This window comes from Anser brachyrhynchus (assembly GCF_964034855.1).
Source record: "Anser brachyrhynchus genome assembly, chromosome: 18".
NCBI classification, from domain to species: domain Eukaryota; kingdom Metazoa; phylum Chordata; class Aves; order Anseriformes; family Anatidae; genus Anser; species Anser brachyrhynchus.
Genome location: NC_137711.1, coordinates 9,693,269 through 9,709,660, shown reverse-complemented (window position 1 = coordinate 9,709,660; position 16,392 = coordinate 9,693,269). Strand labels below are relative to the sequence as shown.

Sequence of the window (16,392 nt, the reverse complement as noted above, 5' to 3'; positions counted from 1 at the left end):
ATTTGTGTCTTTCAAGATAATCTCAATTAAGAGACACATTTTGGAAACACTGTAACACAACATCTGGTAAGTTTGTTTTTTTTTTAACACAATATCCTGTTTGTAACTGAAAAGAAACCCAGATTTATAGACTAGTCAAATTGGTCTTACTATGGAAAAGCCCAGTTCTGTTTCAGAAGGCTTAATTTTCATCCCATTGTTGAAACACAAATAACTACAAGTTTCTGAACTGAATTCATCTGTGACTTGGTGTAGGCCCCTGACTTTATTTGCTTTCATTTCCTTTGACTATAGACTTCTTTAATGCTTTTTTTTTTCTTTTTTTAGCAGTTGTCAGACCTAGCAATACTGAAGCATAGCAACATAACTGTTACTATAAATATTTTTAGTGTTTTAATCTTTCTAGCATGAACTGTTGTTGTTTTGACAGTGCAGCTTGTAATATTAGCATTGTTGAGCTGGTGATGAGACAAGGTTGGTAGAACAAATACTTTTGGGCAACTGATAAAGCTGGAGTTAAGTAATGTAAAGAATTGCTTGTATTCCAGGAAACTTATTTATCTTCCTTTTTTTCCACCTCAACTGCTGGGTGATCTGTCTTCTTTAAAATCTTACCTCTTTTAGTAGCTGGTGATCTAAAAAGCTAAGGAGGTTGTGATTTATTGTTAATACCATCTTGTTATATAGTTTCCATTTTAATAAAATATTTCCTATGTATAAAGTCTTGTTCCAAATAGACTTGTATTAATGGCATGTGTAAACTAGTTTTAGTTTGCAAGAACACAGGTGCAACGTTTTGACGATAATTTATGGTAATACTCCGAAGTCAGTTCACCTTTGCACTCTAGGAAACTGAAACTAAGTTTGAGTTGTGAACTACAATGAGTATCTTGTGCCATTAAAGAGAGATGTCAGATTAATTTTTGTTTTAACATGTATTTGCCAGTGTTAGGGTAGCTGAAACCTGAACAAATCTTTAAGAAATTGTTGGAAGGGGGCACAGCTGTGAGCATTGTTTTAAATAATAGTATGAAATGCATAGTTCTTTTTTTTTTTTTTTTAAATAAAAAAAGCTTATTCATGTGGAAGTCACTCTCAGGTCACCATTAAAATGAGGACATCTTTTCTTCATGGTTGTTACATTTTAGGAGCAGGTTACTTGAAATCCATAGTATTTGTTTGCTTTCAGTGATTTACTTTTATTATGTTAAGGACTAGTTACAACTGTAAGGAGTCTTTCCTTTAATAGAAGATGCTTTAGTACAGAAACAATGTACTAGTCAGGCTTCACATCTTCAACTATTTACACAAGATTAGGATTTATTTCTGATTCTTTTCTAACATGTAAAAGAAAGGGGGGGACCTAGAAAAAAAGAAAGGGTCACTTGCCTAAAAAAAGGAAACCTTTTTCTTTCCAAGAGTAAGGAATGTTAATATCTCACTGAGGCTTAAGTTTTTACGGTTGTAACCATGGTAACAGGCTCTTTTCACCAAGTAAGCAGGCCTTACAAAACTCAGAGACCTGGCACAAACATTTGATTTTCTTCAGTAGAGTAATATTAAAGAAATTATTTAACTCATGCCAAACATAGGATTCATTGTGCTGAAAACTTTTTAATATCTAGTTTCTCCTACAGGGAATTATATCTCATTTTAATAGTTTTTTAGATATGCATATTCTCTACTTAAAAAAAAAAAAGCTAGTATAAGAAAAGCTTTAGGATGGTTTCTGTTTTAATCTTAATAAATATTTTCCAACTCTTTTTCATAATGAATATTTCATAACGTTTTTGTTTTTTTAAAGTGTGTCTATTTGAAAACAAGATCTGAGGTATTTCAGAAAGTTCATGTAGTAATATAACTGTCATCTTGTAGTTGTCTTTCAATCTGCTTCACTTTTTTCTTCGTTATTGATTCCTCAGACTTTGTTAGTTTATACTGAAGATGGTTGAAATGTTGGAGTGTATACTAATGGCAGGATTGAAATGTAAATACAGGCTGCTTTACAGCTGGTAATGGTATATCCGAGTATTGATTTGATTGATGTCGGGTCAAATTTTGTTCTATCCTGTACTTTTTCCTCTTTCTTTAGTAGGGACCTCTGCAGCATTAGGGTTTTTCTTGTTTGGCATGTTCAGACCTGCTAACTTGCATCAGTTGTTTCCTACTAAAATCACTCATGCCAGGATCCAGCTCTGCTGTTGTGCAAAGTACTGACTTTGCCAGCTGCTTTTTTACTGCCAAAAGAAAAAGAGAGTGAGAGTAACTGTATATATGAGATTAGATATTCATACATGTATAAAAAGTTGTATGTAAATATGCTGTAAGGTAATAAATCCAAGAAACCTATGAAGAGGAGAAGTTAAGGTAACTCAAAGACACCCACAAAGTGAGAATTAAAATACTTGAAATACAAAAGAATAAAACAGTTACAAGGAAGAGCCTTTATCAGTACTGTTGCTTTGGCAGTTGATCTAATGTTCCTTTGAGGCGGTAAAAAATGCAGTCATAAGTCTTTTTCTTTACTTGGACAACTTAGCAAGGTAGCCAAGAAGCAAGTGCATTAAACTAAGTAAACCTTTGAGCCCAGTTAAATTTGTTTCCTGAGCAAACTTAAACATGGATCTCACAAAAAGAGTAGAGAAGGCTTTTGTCTTTTCTGAAATGTCAAATCAGGAACTTAAGGAATAGTAATATTTAAAACTACCTGACTCCATGTCATGGTGAGATGTTATGGCTTTATCTTTCCGGTTTTCCCATTAAAGAAAAATAAAAATCAACGCAACAGTATTACGTATCATTGCATCACATGGTTAGCAAGCGTATCAGAGCGATCTTGATCTGGATTCTCTGAGTGGGTTCCAGAAATACTTTAAATAAAGCTTAGATGCTATATGTATATATTACCAAATGGAATTTCTATAGGGTTTTTCAGAATAATACAATATAGCATGGTCTTGTAATGCTGTCTGTGACAAGAATTCAAGTGATTCCAGGTAAACCAGCTTACACTTCTTCCTTGCAGATGTGTTTCCATTGCTGAATTCATTTCACTGCTAGTTGCTGCAGTTCCTTCCTTATCTTTGGTTGTGCATTCCTGCTCCCTCTTTTTTTTTTTTTTTCCATTTTTTTGTAGCTTTGCCACTTGGTTGACCCTCCAGCCTCCAGTGCTGTCATCTGCTTCAGAAATTAAGCTGACAAAAAAGTTTTCTTCTAGTTCAACTTCCTGAAATGGCATGGTAAAAAAGCCTAGATTGTCATCTGACTGAATTTATATTTCAGGGTTATGATTAAAGAGATGAATATGTATATTCAGCCAAGGTTTTTCATCATCTGTATGTGTACTGGATGTGAGGCCTAGATAGCTGGACTCTTCAAGGTTTATATTATGTATTATCTCTTTTGGGAGGGGTAGTAAAAGTTCAGTTCTGCTTGGTGATAGAATTTTGACATATACATCTGATTAACCACACAGAGAATAATACTGAAATTAACATACATTTTAAATATTTAAAAGTTACCTGGTTTAAAATATGGAAAAATCCGTATTTTACTTGATACTGATTTTTGTACTTTCTTCGGTCTGTTCCTGACTGCAGTAAGCTTAAAAAAAATTCAAAGGTAAAAGCTACTATATAATTTTATCTTTATTTTCTCAACAGTTGGATTTGCTAAAAATCAAGCAGTAATACAGAGTTCGGGAGCCTATCTCTGCTTTCTGGATTCAGTAAGTTGATACATCATGTTTGACTCAGTTTTGTCGATAAGATTGTCTCATCATTTTTGATGTCGTGGTTGGTTTGCCTTAAAGACAAGCTCTTTAAAGGTGGTTGGGTGTTAAACATGGTGGTTACTATTTATAGCCCTAAAGTTGCCTTCCAACCTGTAGCAAGTCCACAGCCTCACACCATTCTTTGATCCTATGGCATTTCACAAGCTTTTGTGAGCAGAGTTGGGCAGGGTTGCTGTTTAGCTGTTTTTAGGATTTTTGCTTTCCCACGTGCTCCAGAAAATGATATAGATGAGAAACTGAGAGCTAATCTACTGGCTTTTTAATGCAAAATAGGAGATGTCTCATCTCCCATCTTGCTTTTTTTTTTTCCTTATCCTTTGTTGTATACCTTCTGTGAACCCATTCAGCTCACTAACCGACAGATAGCTATCTGACATTATACAGCTTAATATGCAGTGAAGGGTTTCACAAATGTGCATAGCTGATCTGAGGAATGGTGCCATGTGGCTAGGATCAGGCAAAAAGAGCAGGACCTTTAAGGCTCACTGATCTCGTGTAATTTCACCTGAAGATTGATTCTTTCCCCTGAATTGGCTATGGTTTAGTGTAGTACTAGGAGGAGATGGCTGCAGGAAGTGTAGGCTTTCAGGTAGGGTACAAGTTAACATTATGATTGTCTATGCTCATTAGAAAGTCGCATGATCTTTTTCATGAGAGTAGGGAGGTAAACTCTACAGCCTTATAATAACACAGGTTTTAATTTGGATGTTCTTTCAGTTTGCAAACTACATTTGTTGTACCAGCTATGCAGATTTTTTTTTCCAACTGTGTACTGTTGCAAGACCCAAGGCAATTTGGCATAAGTTTCTTGTCTTACTTACTATTTAAGAAATTAAGCTTTGCTGTTGGCTCTCCTGGCCTTTATTCTTGCTGTTATTAAATTATTACAGTATATATCAACACTTTGCCTTTTTAAAAGAGTATATTTGAATTTATCCTAGCTTCCTGTTAGTGATTTTTTTACAGAGTATGTTTATATAAATCTTTGTGTACAAGTTTATGGAGGGTGAAGCTTTGAAATGCAGTGTCTGATACGTATATGTATAAAATGGTATGTCAGAAAACAAAATTTGAGCATTCATTGGACACATGGAACTCACAATCACACATACAAATTAATGGGTGTTTGGACAGGTCAGCTTCTTACATGTCAAAGAAAAGTATTTCATATTCAGCACTGAGTGTCAGTGTCTGTTTCATAAACAGATTGTTTTGAGGAAGTATGAGCATGAAATCCACTGCTCTGTTTTTGATCCCCTGATTCATCAGATTGTAAGAGCATGTGAGTATTACAAATTATGCCATGAAGTAGTTGAAGTGATAGCAGTTTTGTTAATATGAATAAACCTGGGATCCAGTTCTTTGTGTTTTACTTCAGGTAGACACAGATCCCGGGGCCAGTTTAATTTACATGAATGATTCTGTGGATTTAACTCTCCTACATTGTGAGTCAGTGAAGCTACTTACGCAGATAAACGACAAAAAAAATAGATATTAAAATTTTGCAAAGTTCAGGTGTTTCAGGCTTGGATAAATACTACATTGCATGGGGTATTATAGAAAATACATGATATAAGTTGTGTACATACTTACGTTGACTGAAGTTAGCTGGAGTCCACATAAGCATGAGTGAGAAATTAACATACTGTTCTGTTGTCCCTTGGAGCTTCATATCTTCTGTCTCAAATCTGTATAAAATAATTTACTGAGGTCAGTCTTTCAATCCAGACAGATGTAGTTGTTTGCAAGTTAATATTTTTGTAGAGATCTCTTCAGAATTCTTCATTTATTTGCCTTATGGTGTTTATGCACCATGCTTCTTTGTGCTGCTGTGTTCTGTTTGCTGACTTGTTTTCTCATCCGCACAGCAAATAGAACAATTACAACTACTATGAAATCAGTGGAAGTTTTGAATTTCTGCAAGATTATTATTAGCTTAAGTTGATATTTCATGTAATTAGGACCTAGTCAAAGTGATACGATTGAGAATTTTATGACTTCCAGTACAGATAAATTCGGAAGAAGCTAACAAGGCTTTCTGTTCTACACATTTCTATTCCTGCTATTGAGCTTCATGCTGCAAAACAGAAGTCATTCTGACCTAGCAGAAGCCTAATCTTGGTACAAAGAAATACTAAATGATTGGCATTGCTTAAGTGTATTTTCTACCATCTCCCCTTGTGGCTGCCATTGTTTGCTGAAAACAGATTGGAGGAAATAAAAATGAATGTGGAAACTGTTACAAGTCTAAAAATTGCTCAATATTTTGGCCATAGTTAGTAAATGTTGTGTGATAATAGCTGCACCACAGATGTTGCCAGCTGTTTAATAGCTCTGCTTCTACACACCACCTACCTTCTTCATTTCAGTCACCAATCCAGTGTCAGGCTCTATAGGGAGGAATGCTGATATCAGCCGTTTGGAATGTGCTGCAGTAATGCCAAGGAATTGACCTTCAGATGTGCAGGCATAATTGAAGCTTTGCTAGAGGTGGGTGGAGAGAGGAACGGGGCTGTGTCAATAGCTTGTATACATTTTGTATAGGTGGAGAAATGCGTTGTGGCTCCTCGTACGTTCATTTCACTTACGCGTCTTTGGGAGTATTAGCCGCAGAGAGACTGTTTTGCTTGCCATTCCAGCTGGAGTCAAGCTGCTTGTGTTATGTCTCTCAACACAGATTTGCGAGGACAACAAATTGGGAAGAAATGTGGAGGGAAAAAAAAAAAAGGTTACAGAGCTCAGAACTGTCAGAATTTGATCAGCCTATTCTAGTATGAAGTGGCAGCTGTTTGACTAATAGCTATTATGGAGTTTCTTTGCTGTAGCTGTTGTTACAGATTTCACCTCTAAGCTACTGAGGCATTTTTCCCACCAGCAAAAGTAGAAAATGTGAAGATACTTAACAAATTGTTCTTATTGTACTCCCAGAAAAATCTTGGTCATAATGACATCAGAGTTCACTAATTATGCTAATGTATTTCACAGTTACTTTCCTCCTTTTCAAATTGTCTGCATTTACTTTATCTACCAGTTGCATTTTATTGTGGTTTTAGTTTGTCAGCTCTCCAGGGTGGTTACCATCTTTGTTATAATCATTTACTGATTTTTTTTTTTATTGCTTTGAACTGCTATTTTCATTGACGCTTACCAAACATACCTATCCTTCTGTAAAACTGCATTTCTTTAAAAAGGAACGTGCTTTCATTCCATCCTAAGAATCTGTGTAGTTTCCCATTATTTCAGGTTTAATCAAGGTGTTTTTGGAGGTTTCCTGACTTTTAAAGAATTATAAAATCATGTCCTTTTTCTGACCTGCAATATTTCTAGCCCAGTCATATTCCCTTGAGTCCTTGACCCATTTGTTTTAGTCCTTTGAAAGGTTCTGTCGGCAATACATTGCTGTTTGCAAGATTCTTACTTAGCCAGTTAAGAGTTGTGACTGTGCCGTGCTGTCCCCGCACAGGGAAGCAGCTGAGCTTTATTCACCAAACTGAGGGTGGACCATCAGAGTCAGCGTTCTGCTGTTTGAATTGGCGGCTGCCGACCTGTGCGTTCCCATTTGTGACATTTGCTTTTAGGATTTCAGTTGCAGGATGTCAATGTTGCTGTTAAATAGTGCATAAGCTTGTCTTGAATTTCAGGTTCAAAAACACTTCAGGGAGGGGTGTTCTTAAAGGTCTTGGGAGAAGGTGGTTGGGCCTCAGCTAGCTGCTCGGTATGTTTCGGGGACCTCCAGCCTTCAAGCTAGTTTTCAGTTATTAAAATAGCTGCTTGGTTTTATAGGCTCCTTCACTTGCTGGTTTTGGAAGTTGCCGTTTTAAGTTACTCTGCAGGCATTAATAACCTTTTGAAATACTTTCATGGAAATTACCATTTGTATAGGCCAGAAAATGCAGCAGTGATCAGACTTCATGTATTTGCTTTTTTATTGTTGTTGTGACATAATATTCCTTGCAAATTTGATCCCCAAATTAAAAACTGAGAGAAAGTGTTACTCAATCAGCAGGTGAATGGATGTAGTGATGAACTCCATTACCAGAAGCTCCCTCTCCTCCGAAGAGTTGTATGTTTTTCTGAATCACTAAGGAGAACGAAAATATTAAAAAATAAATAAAAAGGGGGGGGGGGGGGATAAACAAACAAGAAGTACTTGAAAGCATCATTCCTCTTACATATATGTTTTTACAGAACAGTATTAAAGATGGATTAAATGTCCCTGTCTGGAATGTGAAATGTTACTTGTCTGTTTCATAAATAACCAAACCTTCAGAATTTGGCTGCCATAAGCTCCCTATACACTCCTTCATCAGATTATTAGTTAAAGGGGGTGGTTGAAATTGACGGGGAAGATTTTACTCTGGTCTGAGTTTACCGACTTTGCAGTGTGAATGACTTGTTTCCCTTGTCTGTAAGCACTCCCATGCTTTTTTTCAGTGATCCAACTGTGAGAAAGATCCAAAATTTATCCCCAGTGACTTCAGAAATGTTAGGTATAGAACAGCATATGTCTGCATTTGCTGCACAAACGCACCAAGGTGGGAATTGCCTTCATGTCAAAAATTTCCCATCAATTGATAGTCATGCTGAAGTAAAAGACTTCACAGCAAGACTTTAAATAATTTTATGCTGGTGGAATGTGCCAGTCAGTCAGGTGCGTAAGATCACTGAACATGTCCTCTGATGTAGGGCTCTTTGTTGCCATGTTCAAGAAAGAAACGGTGCACCATAAAGTCAGCTTCTTAACCTTGGAAGTGGTTCCTTTGTTGTCCCTTTCTTTCTCAAGGTAGTTCAGAAGTAGAAACAGAAGGGAAGCTTTTTTTTTCCCTGTGATATTGCAAGTGCTGACAGTGTGTGTGTTCTGCTCAGGTGAGACGTGCGTGGAATTTGTGTGCGTGATTTTAATGGGTTTGATAGCGTGGGGCTTCTTTAAAAACACTGCTTCTGGAAAACTGCCGATGATGAGCGTATTTGCTTTGGTAGTCCTGTCGACAGGCCCAGTTTGTGGAGGCTTTAGGCCTTTTACTTCCCTAGCTCAAGGAGTTGTACGGAACAATAGCAAAGAAGGATTTCACCTACAGTCTGAGCAGGTGCAGGGTAAATGAACGCCCGTTTGATGGATTGAAAGACTTTGGAGATGCCATGTCGTTTCTTAGTGAATCTGATGTTCCTTCTGGTGCTGCTGCAGGTTGTATTTTAGGGGCAATAGCTGCAAGGGAAAGAAAGGGCTGTTACTGTCAGGACGGAGTGTATCAGCCTTTTTTTTGTTTTTTTGAGCAACATGAAGAAATTTGCAAAAGTGTTTGATGCAGAGTCTATAATGTGAGCTTAAGGAAGCAGTTCAGTACTGAGCTTTAATTAGTGTATTATTTATGTGAGCCTTTAAAAAGAAAACGTATTGTATGTTCTGTTGTATGTTTTGTCTTTACTTTCTGCAGTAAAAAAAACACTTTCAAGGGAAAATCATCGTTATCACTGTGGAGTTCAGTGTGGTCCAGACAGCCTGCCTGGTTGAAGAAGCTAGTGGATGTTTGTCATTTAAATTTATCCAGAATGATTTAAGAAACAAATAATAAAGCAACAACAGCTTTGAAAAGTATCTTTAAACTTGGATTATTGACTTAGATTTCCTTTTCTTCAACCAAACATACGAGGAAAGTAAAAAAAACTAGCTCAGCGTAAATGGCGTGTCTATGACGAATGCTTGCCTCTGGTTGGAAGGAAAACAACGTAGCTGATAGCTGTGTAATGAGCTGTTCTGGTCCTGCAGCATCTGTAAGTGGTGCAGAACTTGACAGGAGCAAGGCAGCTTTCTGCAGAAGGGATGTATTGGGTAGGACCGCGAGCAGGCAGAATGCCTGCCTGACTGAAAGGTGATGGAGATCACGGCCTCCCACTGGCAGAAACACATCTGGGCTTGTTTAGAAATCCCTGCTGGCTTTTCATGTGAAATAAAGTCCTTTTCATTCTCCCATCTTTCAGCAAATTGTTTCCCTACTCCGAATGGACACTGGAGAACAGGAAACATGTTTGTAATCAACAGAATTCCTACAAAATCTGGGTTATTTTCAGTTCCTAATGTAGGCTTTTGTTTATATTGCTTTATTGCTTGTCATTTACCTGTTTGGCATTGTTTGCATTGTATATATGTACGTATCTAGCTGGCAGTAAACCCAGCTATTACCTGAGATTTTTCTTAATTTTTTTCCAAAGTTTGGGGAATGTAGTCACCTGAAAGTAGATTTACTCAAAAATTATTTTTATTTCCTTATCCTATTGTGAGTACATACTTAGTGGAAGCATATTTATTGAACATTATTTTAAATATGTTCTTTTGTCCATTCTTTCAGTGAGGGGAAATCTCTCTTCATCCTGTCTGCCTTCTATCTGCCAAGAGACGACCTTTAGACGCTTTCATGTTAACAGGGAAAAATGAATATTTAATTTTTTTTTTAAAAAAAGGGAAGTTTAACAGAAGTTTCCACTAAAATTCAATGTAATTTACTGCTAGCCTTATCTTCCCTAATCACATCTAGGAGACAGAAACGGACTAAATGTACTTTGCTATTTCTAAACGTAGTCTGTTTTTCTAAACAGCATCTTTTTCTAAATACAGTAGTATGTTTTTTCTAAACAGACTAAATATACTTTTGCAGCTAGATTCAGATGTGCACTTTTTTGTCTGACGTGGCATGAGGGAAAATTATTTTGAAAAATGGTCTAATTATTCAACTTTTGTTCTCAGTTTTAAACAAAAAACGTCCAAACTGTTGACTGTAGAAACCAATATCTGTCAACAGTTGCTGAATTCAATATCATAAATACAATATCTTTGATAGGAAATCTGTGATTATGTAATGTACAGCTGTATAAATTTAACATCTTAGTTATCTACTACTGGTTAAACTCCGTAAGTTCTTACCAGTATAGTGTGTGGTTGAGTTCTCACTGCTATCTGTCACTGGCCTGTGAAATTGAGAAATTTGTAAAGTGCTCTGATTTTGTGGCAGTCTTTTTGCTTTTACTCATTAGAACTCAATTTCTTCTTTCTTTCTTCTTTCTTTCTTTTTTTTTTCTTTTTTTTTAACACTGACATAGAATGCAACCTCATTACTAAAAACTATTTCTTCAGGATTATTTTCTCTTTTCTGCTTTATCATAGTAAAGAATCTTTAAAGTGTGTTGAAGTTGGATTTTGCAGTTAGCTTTCTTTTTTCATAGCTGTCCAGCCTGAGTATTAAAAAGCTAGGTGGATGAAGTTCTTCCTCATCATTTGATTGCTTTATTTTATTTGGGATTGTCTTAAACTACTGTTTTTTTTTTTTTTCATCCTTCTATAAACCCAGGAAGAATCACAGAACTAAACAGCAATGCATCATCTGTGTAAAACTTTTAAATAATAACTGATAAATAAATGGAGAGATTTTTTTTATTTAATATTTTAAATAAAGGATAAAGGTCACTCAGGGTAAGAGTTCATAGTTTCGGAATATTAGAGAACAAAAATGTATTTATTTTCTTAAAAAGCATTTTAAAGTTTTTGCGGTCATAGTGCTCCCTCTTAAGCTGGATTTTACATAATACTGATGATCTTGGTGATAGCCTAAGACCCAAATCTGTAGTCTTGTTAGCTTTGCCAATAGCGTCCACATGACATAGTGCTTTGTTAGGGGGAAACAGACCAAGCTGTCTGCTTATAAAAACGTAACGTTGACCTGTATGGTGAATGGAATATTGGATTTCATTTGGATTATTTAAATCAAGTTGATTATTTTTCATCGTTGTGAATGTATGAGTTCTGTTTAAATTTATCTCTTGTGCAGGATCATAACTGGAACCTTTTAGCACAAGAGCTTACGTAGTATATTGTAAGAGATAAAAGTAACATTGGTCTAAGCATTTTCATTCCTCAGTTTTGGATGGATTTCTTTCTGCATTCTTGGTTTTTAGGGATTTGACAAGAAGACAACAAGGTGTGAACAAAGCTCAGTTACAATATAACTCCTATATTTTGTATGAAAACCAGATTTTAATTAAAAAAAAAAAAAACAGCTCTGTGGTGTACAGAGAAATGTGATTATTGTTGTTCTTATGGGCAAGGGTAAATATTTTGCTATAATGTTTGCTTGATGAATTGATGAAGTAGATTAGCTGGCAAATATTATTGTTTTGAAGTAAGTTTTGAAGTTTTGAAGTAGCTGTTGTAGAGAGCTTTATTCTCCCTTTATAATAAAGGCTGAGAAATCAGGTTTTTTCCACTGTTGGTTTTGAAAAAGATTAAAATCTCTTATATTTTTACTAAACATATCCTGAATACAGAAAAATGCTTTTGCCAATATATCTCTTTCTTCTTTTAAGAACTTGCATGCCACAAGAGTCAGTTTTATTATTCTATTGTTTAATCTTTAACCTTCAATTGTGTTAAATAGTTGGAGCTACTTCTAAAACTCTTTTCATCCTCCTGTTGATTTTGATAAGACTGTAGTGTCACCTTTATATCAAGGTCATTCAACCCTCCAAGACCTACTTATCCAAGCACTAATGTTGCTGTTGATTTGACTGAAAGTTTTAATGTGAAAGTTTTGGGGAATTCAATACTTGTATTTTGGCTTTAGCAGGAATCTCCTTTGAATAATTTTAGTGTGAGGAACAGTGAAAGAATGGATGTAGACCAGGAACTCAGGAACAAGAACCAACCACAAATTATGTTTGCCTGATAAGCTAGAAATGTTTGGAAATACACTGAGGAGAAACAGGTTGTATTAGCTTTAACCAGTGTATAAGAGAGACTTGGTACAGCCCAGACCACAAACAATGTTTCTTCGTATTGCCAGCATGTCTCGAATCTCAGGCTTTTAAGCAAGGTTAGTTCCTTATCCACATCCACTGCCAGTATATGGCTATTAGACCTTGTGGTTAAAGAGATGTTGGGTATCTTTAGAAATGTAAAATGTATGAGTGCCCATAAGAAATGTGTTGATTGCAACATCTGTCATGTAGTAGTTAGGTCATTTCCAATTTGAACAGGACTGAGTTTAGCCCGCTAAGAGTGTAAAGTCTCAAGTCTCATTATCAGTGGGTTGTTTTTTTGTGTTTTTTTTTTTTTTTAAACTGTGTTTTGAGTGCTGCAGGTTTCAAGTTTTGTTACCTCTTCAGTGTTTGCACTCAGAGTTGTCGCACTGCTCAAGAATATGCTTCGCTTGGTTGTAGTCAGTCTGTATTTCTATCACTGATGCATTTGATCTTTTAACTCCTATTGATAAATAATGCTATTGGGGATTGTTGGTGATAAGATTATTGTTAAGTAATAAGATTATTGTTGATTATTGTTGTTGATAAGTAATAAGATTATTGTTGATAAGTAATGCTATCTCAGAAATCACTGAAAGACTAAATCTAGGAAAGAAAAGCCTTATTCTATATATTGCGCTGCTAGTGATTCTTATCTGACTGGAGATTGATTTGCATTGTGGAAAACTGGTACAACTAAGTGTCTTGCTGGGTTTTGTAGACACATGTGCAAGTATTACTTGGGAAATCAGAGACTTACAAAGTAGGATTTTTTTTTACTCTTTGATGTTGCTTAAAGTTTGAGAACTCAACCTATACACAGCTATGACTGGAAGATTCTGATGAATCTGGTTAACACGTAACTTTAATCTCTCATTGTGTCTGCTTTTAGGTGACAACAGCAAGATCATTTAGCGTCTTCAGCTTTTACACTACTAGCAGATACCCTAGACTGTTTTAGACTTGTCTCCTTATTCTGTCAGTCTATATGTACACAAGTTCGTAGCCTATCTGCTTGATTAGTAAGCTTGTGTGCTTTGAATGGGAATATATGTTAGAAAGCAAGAATCTTAGTTTGCACATGAAATGAGGGCTTCATTTAAATGAAGAACATTTTGAGTTGATAATGTTATTAGCTATATCTGTTTTATTGCTTTTTGTACTTTATAAATGGTTTTACTTCTTGTTGGTGACTATCATCCTGCCATATACTCCTCTGTTGGCTCTCTTCTTTCCTACCTACATATGTATTTTCACTTTATGTATTTTAAAGAAGGCACTGAAAGCTTACTTGGAGAAACTTTAGTGGAAAGGTTTTCAATGTATTTTAATCTATTGAGGTTGAATCAAAGTAGCAGATGAAAATAAGAATGCATTTTAAAAATGCTCTTTCTCATTTTTAACTCCACTTGCTCACAGGCATTGAAGAAGTTAGATGCAAATGTGTTACTTCCGGCTCTTTGAAAGAAACAAGCAATGGGCACAGTGACTTTCATATTTGTTCCATTTGTACGTCTGACTGCAAGCCAGTAAAATGATGTTAACTTAACAGCATATTCTAATGTGTATCTGAGTACTGTACTGTGACCCTTTTTATATTCAGTAACAGTGTGCTATTTATTGCAGGATGATGTGATGATGCCACAGCGGGTTAGACTGCAGTACGAAGCTGCCATTCAACACCCAAACAGTGTGAGTACTTTCTTGTGTGTGTTTGTGCTTTTCTTTTTTTTCTTTTACAGAGTGCCGGATACATCTTTAAAAGGATATGAAAATTTCACAGTAGGTCTGGTGGAGGCAGAGCAATACACAGTGTATTCTTTTCCTTTATTTTTAATCCTTGCACTGAATAGTAGCTTTGATTGAACTTCTTTTCCTCTGTTTTTCACTGTATAGTAAACCAAACGTCATTATGACTGTGATACTCTTTTTCAAATAAGTATACAGGTTTCCTTAGTGTACATAACTTAAAGGAGAACGTCTTTTTTATATAGCCCTCTAAGGTAATGTGAAAAGCTACAAAGGATCAGCTACAAGTATGGTTTAACTGTTTGAAATATTTTAGAAACTGTAAGGAATGCATGTGTCATCATTAATAAACTGGCCTACAGTTAAATCGATGTTTTTCCCTGGTGTCTGCAAAAGAAAACATTATTAAGTAGGATGCCATTATTTATTCTTGTGACATGAACTCTCAAAAGCAATCTATGAAAGAGTTGTTTTATGACCTGTCTGATCGTGATGTTAAATCAATTTCTGTGATTAAGTCAAGTATCCCTTGGAGAGAATTTGTGTATATCCTCCTTACCTGAAAATAATAAAAATAATTTTCTATGACAGTTACTTTTTGTCAATATTACTGACATATACATTCCTTTATAAACCCGAAAACTGAGTTTGTACTTCTGTCAACAATGTTTGGCAAAAATTGGCATAAATGAAATAAATCTCACAAGAGAAAATGTCAGAGGTGTTAAAACTGTGCGCCAGAGGTTTCTGGTAAAGAAAGGGTATTTGACTTGGTCTGTGAAGAAGCTATTTCCTTGCAGTTCTTGGAACAAAATGGACAGTTTGAAGATTATTGCTGTCTGGGAATTAAACACTTTGAACTTTTCCTCCCAAAACACCGACTTCAAAGTAGAGATTATTGTGGTTGTTTCAGCTAAGGAATCCCTGCCAAACAACCTGCTGCTTAGTGGTGGGATGTGTACCTGCTCATCGCAACACCTGTACTAGGCCTCTGATGAAATCTGATAATCCTTACAATGTAATTTATGAAATTATAGTTTTAGTAGCACCTGAGTAGCAGTTAACCTGGTTCATATTATGAACATTAATAAAAAGATACATGGAAAATTGTTTTTGTTCTGATATGAATCAGTTAATGTAATTCTGTAGTAAAATGCCAAAGAACCGGAGAGGCAAGTTGATCCAGTTAGCTTGCTCTGTGGAGACCAGTGTTAGGAGCTATCGTATTTCTTACTTGTATGACTTCTGTGTCTGTCTATTGAGACTTTTTTAATTAGACTAATTTCAACTAAACAGTTTGTAGTCTATTTAAAAAACACTTCAACTGTTTTGTTTATATTCTGTTATAATTTAGTGTCTAACAGCATTAGGTATGAGCCATTAAGTGGCAATTAAATAAATAGTAATGAGTGCCTGAACAGACTGAAGGGTGTCTTCATGATATATTCTAACCAACACAAACTTGTTCTTCCTAGGCTCTAAACTCATCTAAAACTGTGGTCCTGTTTTAGGGTGGTACTGCTTGTCTATTTACAAAGCTTAACTTGGACTTTGCACTTCTCTAAATAAAATTGTCTGGAGTCAGTCTGACTTAGTATGGGAAATCGGGGTTTCCACTTTTCAGTTATCTGACATATTAATACAGAAAATCTTCAATTCAGGGAAATGTAAAAACTTCTCACAAATGAATGGAAAAAAAGGCCTGAGATCTTAACAAAAATGATAAGACGTGTGTGCTCCTCATATGTCATAGATGTAGCACGTGTAGGAAGAGATGCCTATGTGAAGAATCCCTTCTGGGTTAATACTGTGTATTCCAGAACTCAAATTCAAAGGCCTGAAAGGAAAAATGGGAACATCTCCAGCTGCTCCTAAGGAGTAAATACTTCAGTTTGGTCCGGAGACCCCCAATAGTTCTGACACAACTTAGCTATCTTAAAAAAATACGTGAGAACCTATCCACAAATACACAGACCAATGTCAGGGTGGTCTGCTGTTCTTTACAAAGTGATCTCTCTTCTCCCTTCAGAATCATCACACCAATCAATTTTCTGGCTTTGGAA

At 35.8% G+C, this 16,392-nt stretch overlaps 1 protein-coding gene across 5 annotated transcripts in view; it reads left to right on the top strand.

The window, feature by feature from the left end:
• Positions 1 to 16,392, top strand: part of B3GNTL1 (UDP-GlcNAc:betaGal beta-1,3-N-acetylglucosaminyltransferase like 1) — a 137,421-nt gene that overhangs the window by 19,972 nt on the left and 101,057 nt on the right. For all 5 annotated transcript variants that reach the window (XM_080560690.1, XM_080560688.1, XM_080560692.1 and 2 more), the window contains 2 exons: positions 3,663 to 3,727; positions 14,207 to 14,272. In XM_080560690.1, the coding sequence (XP_080416816.1) occupies positions 3,663 to 3,727; positions 14,207 to 14,272 (131 nt within the window). The remainder of the gene's footprint in view (positions 1 to 3,662; positions 3,728 to 14,206; positions 14,273 to 16,392) is intronic.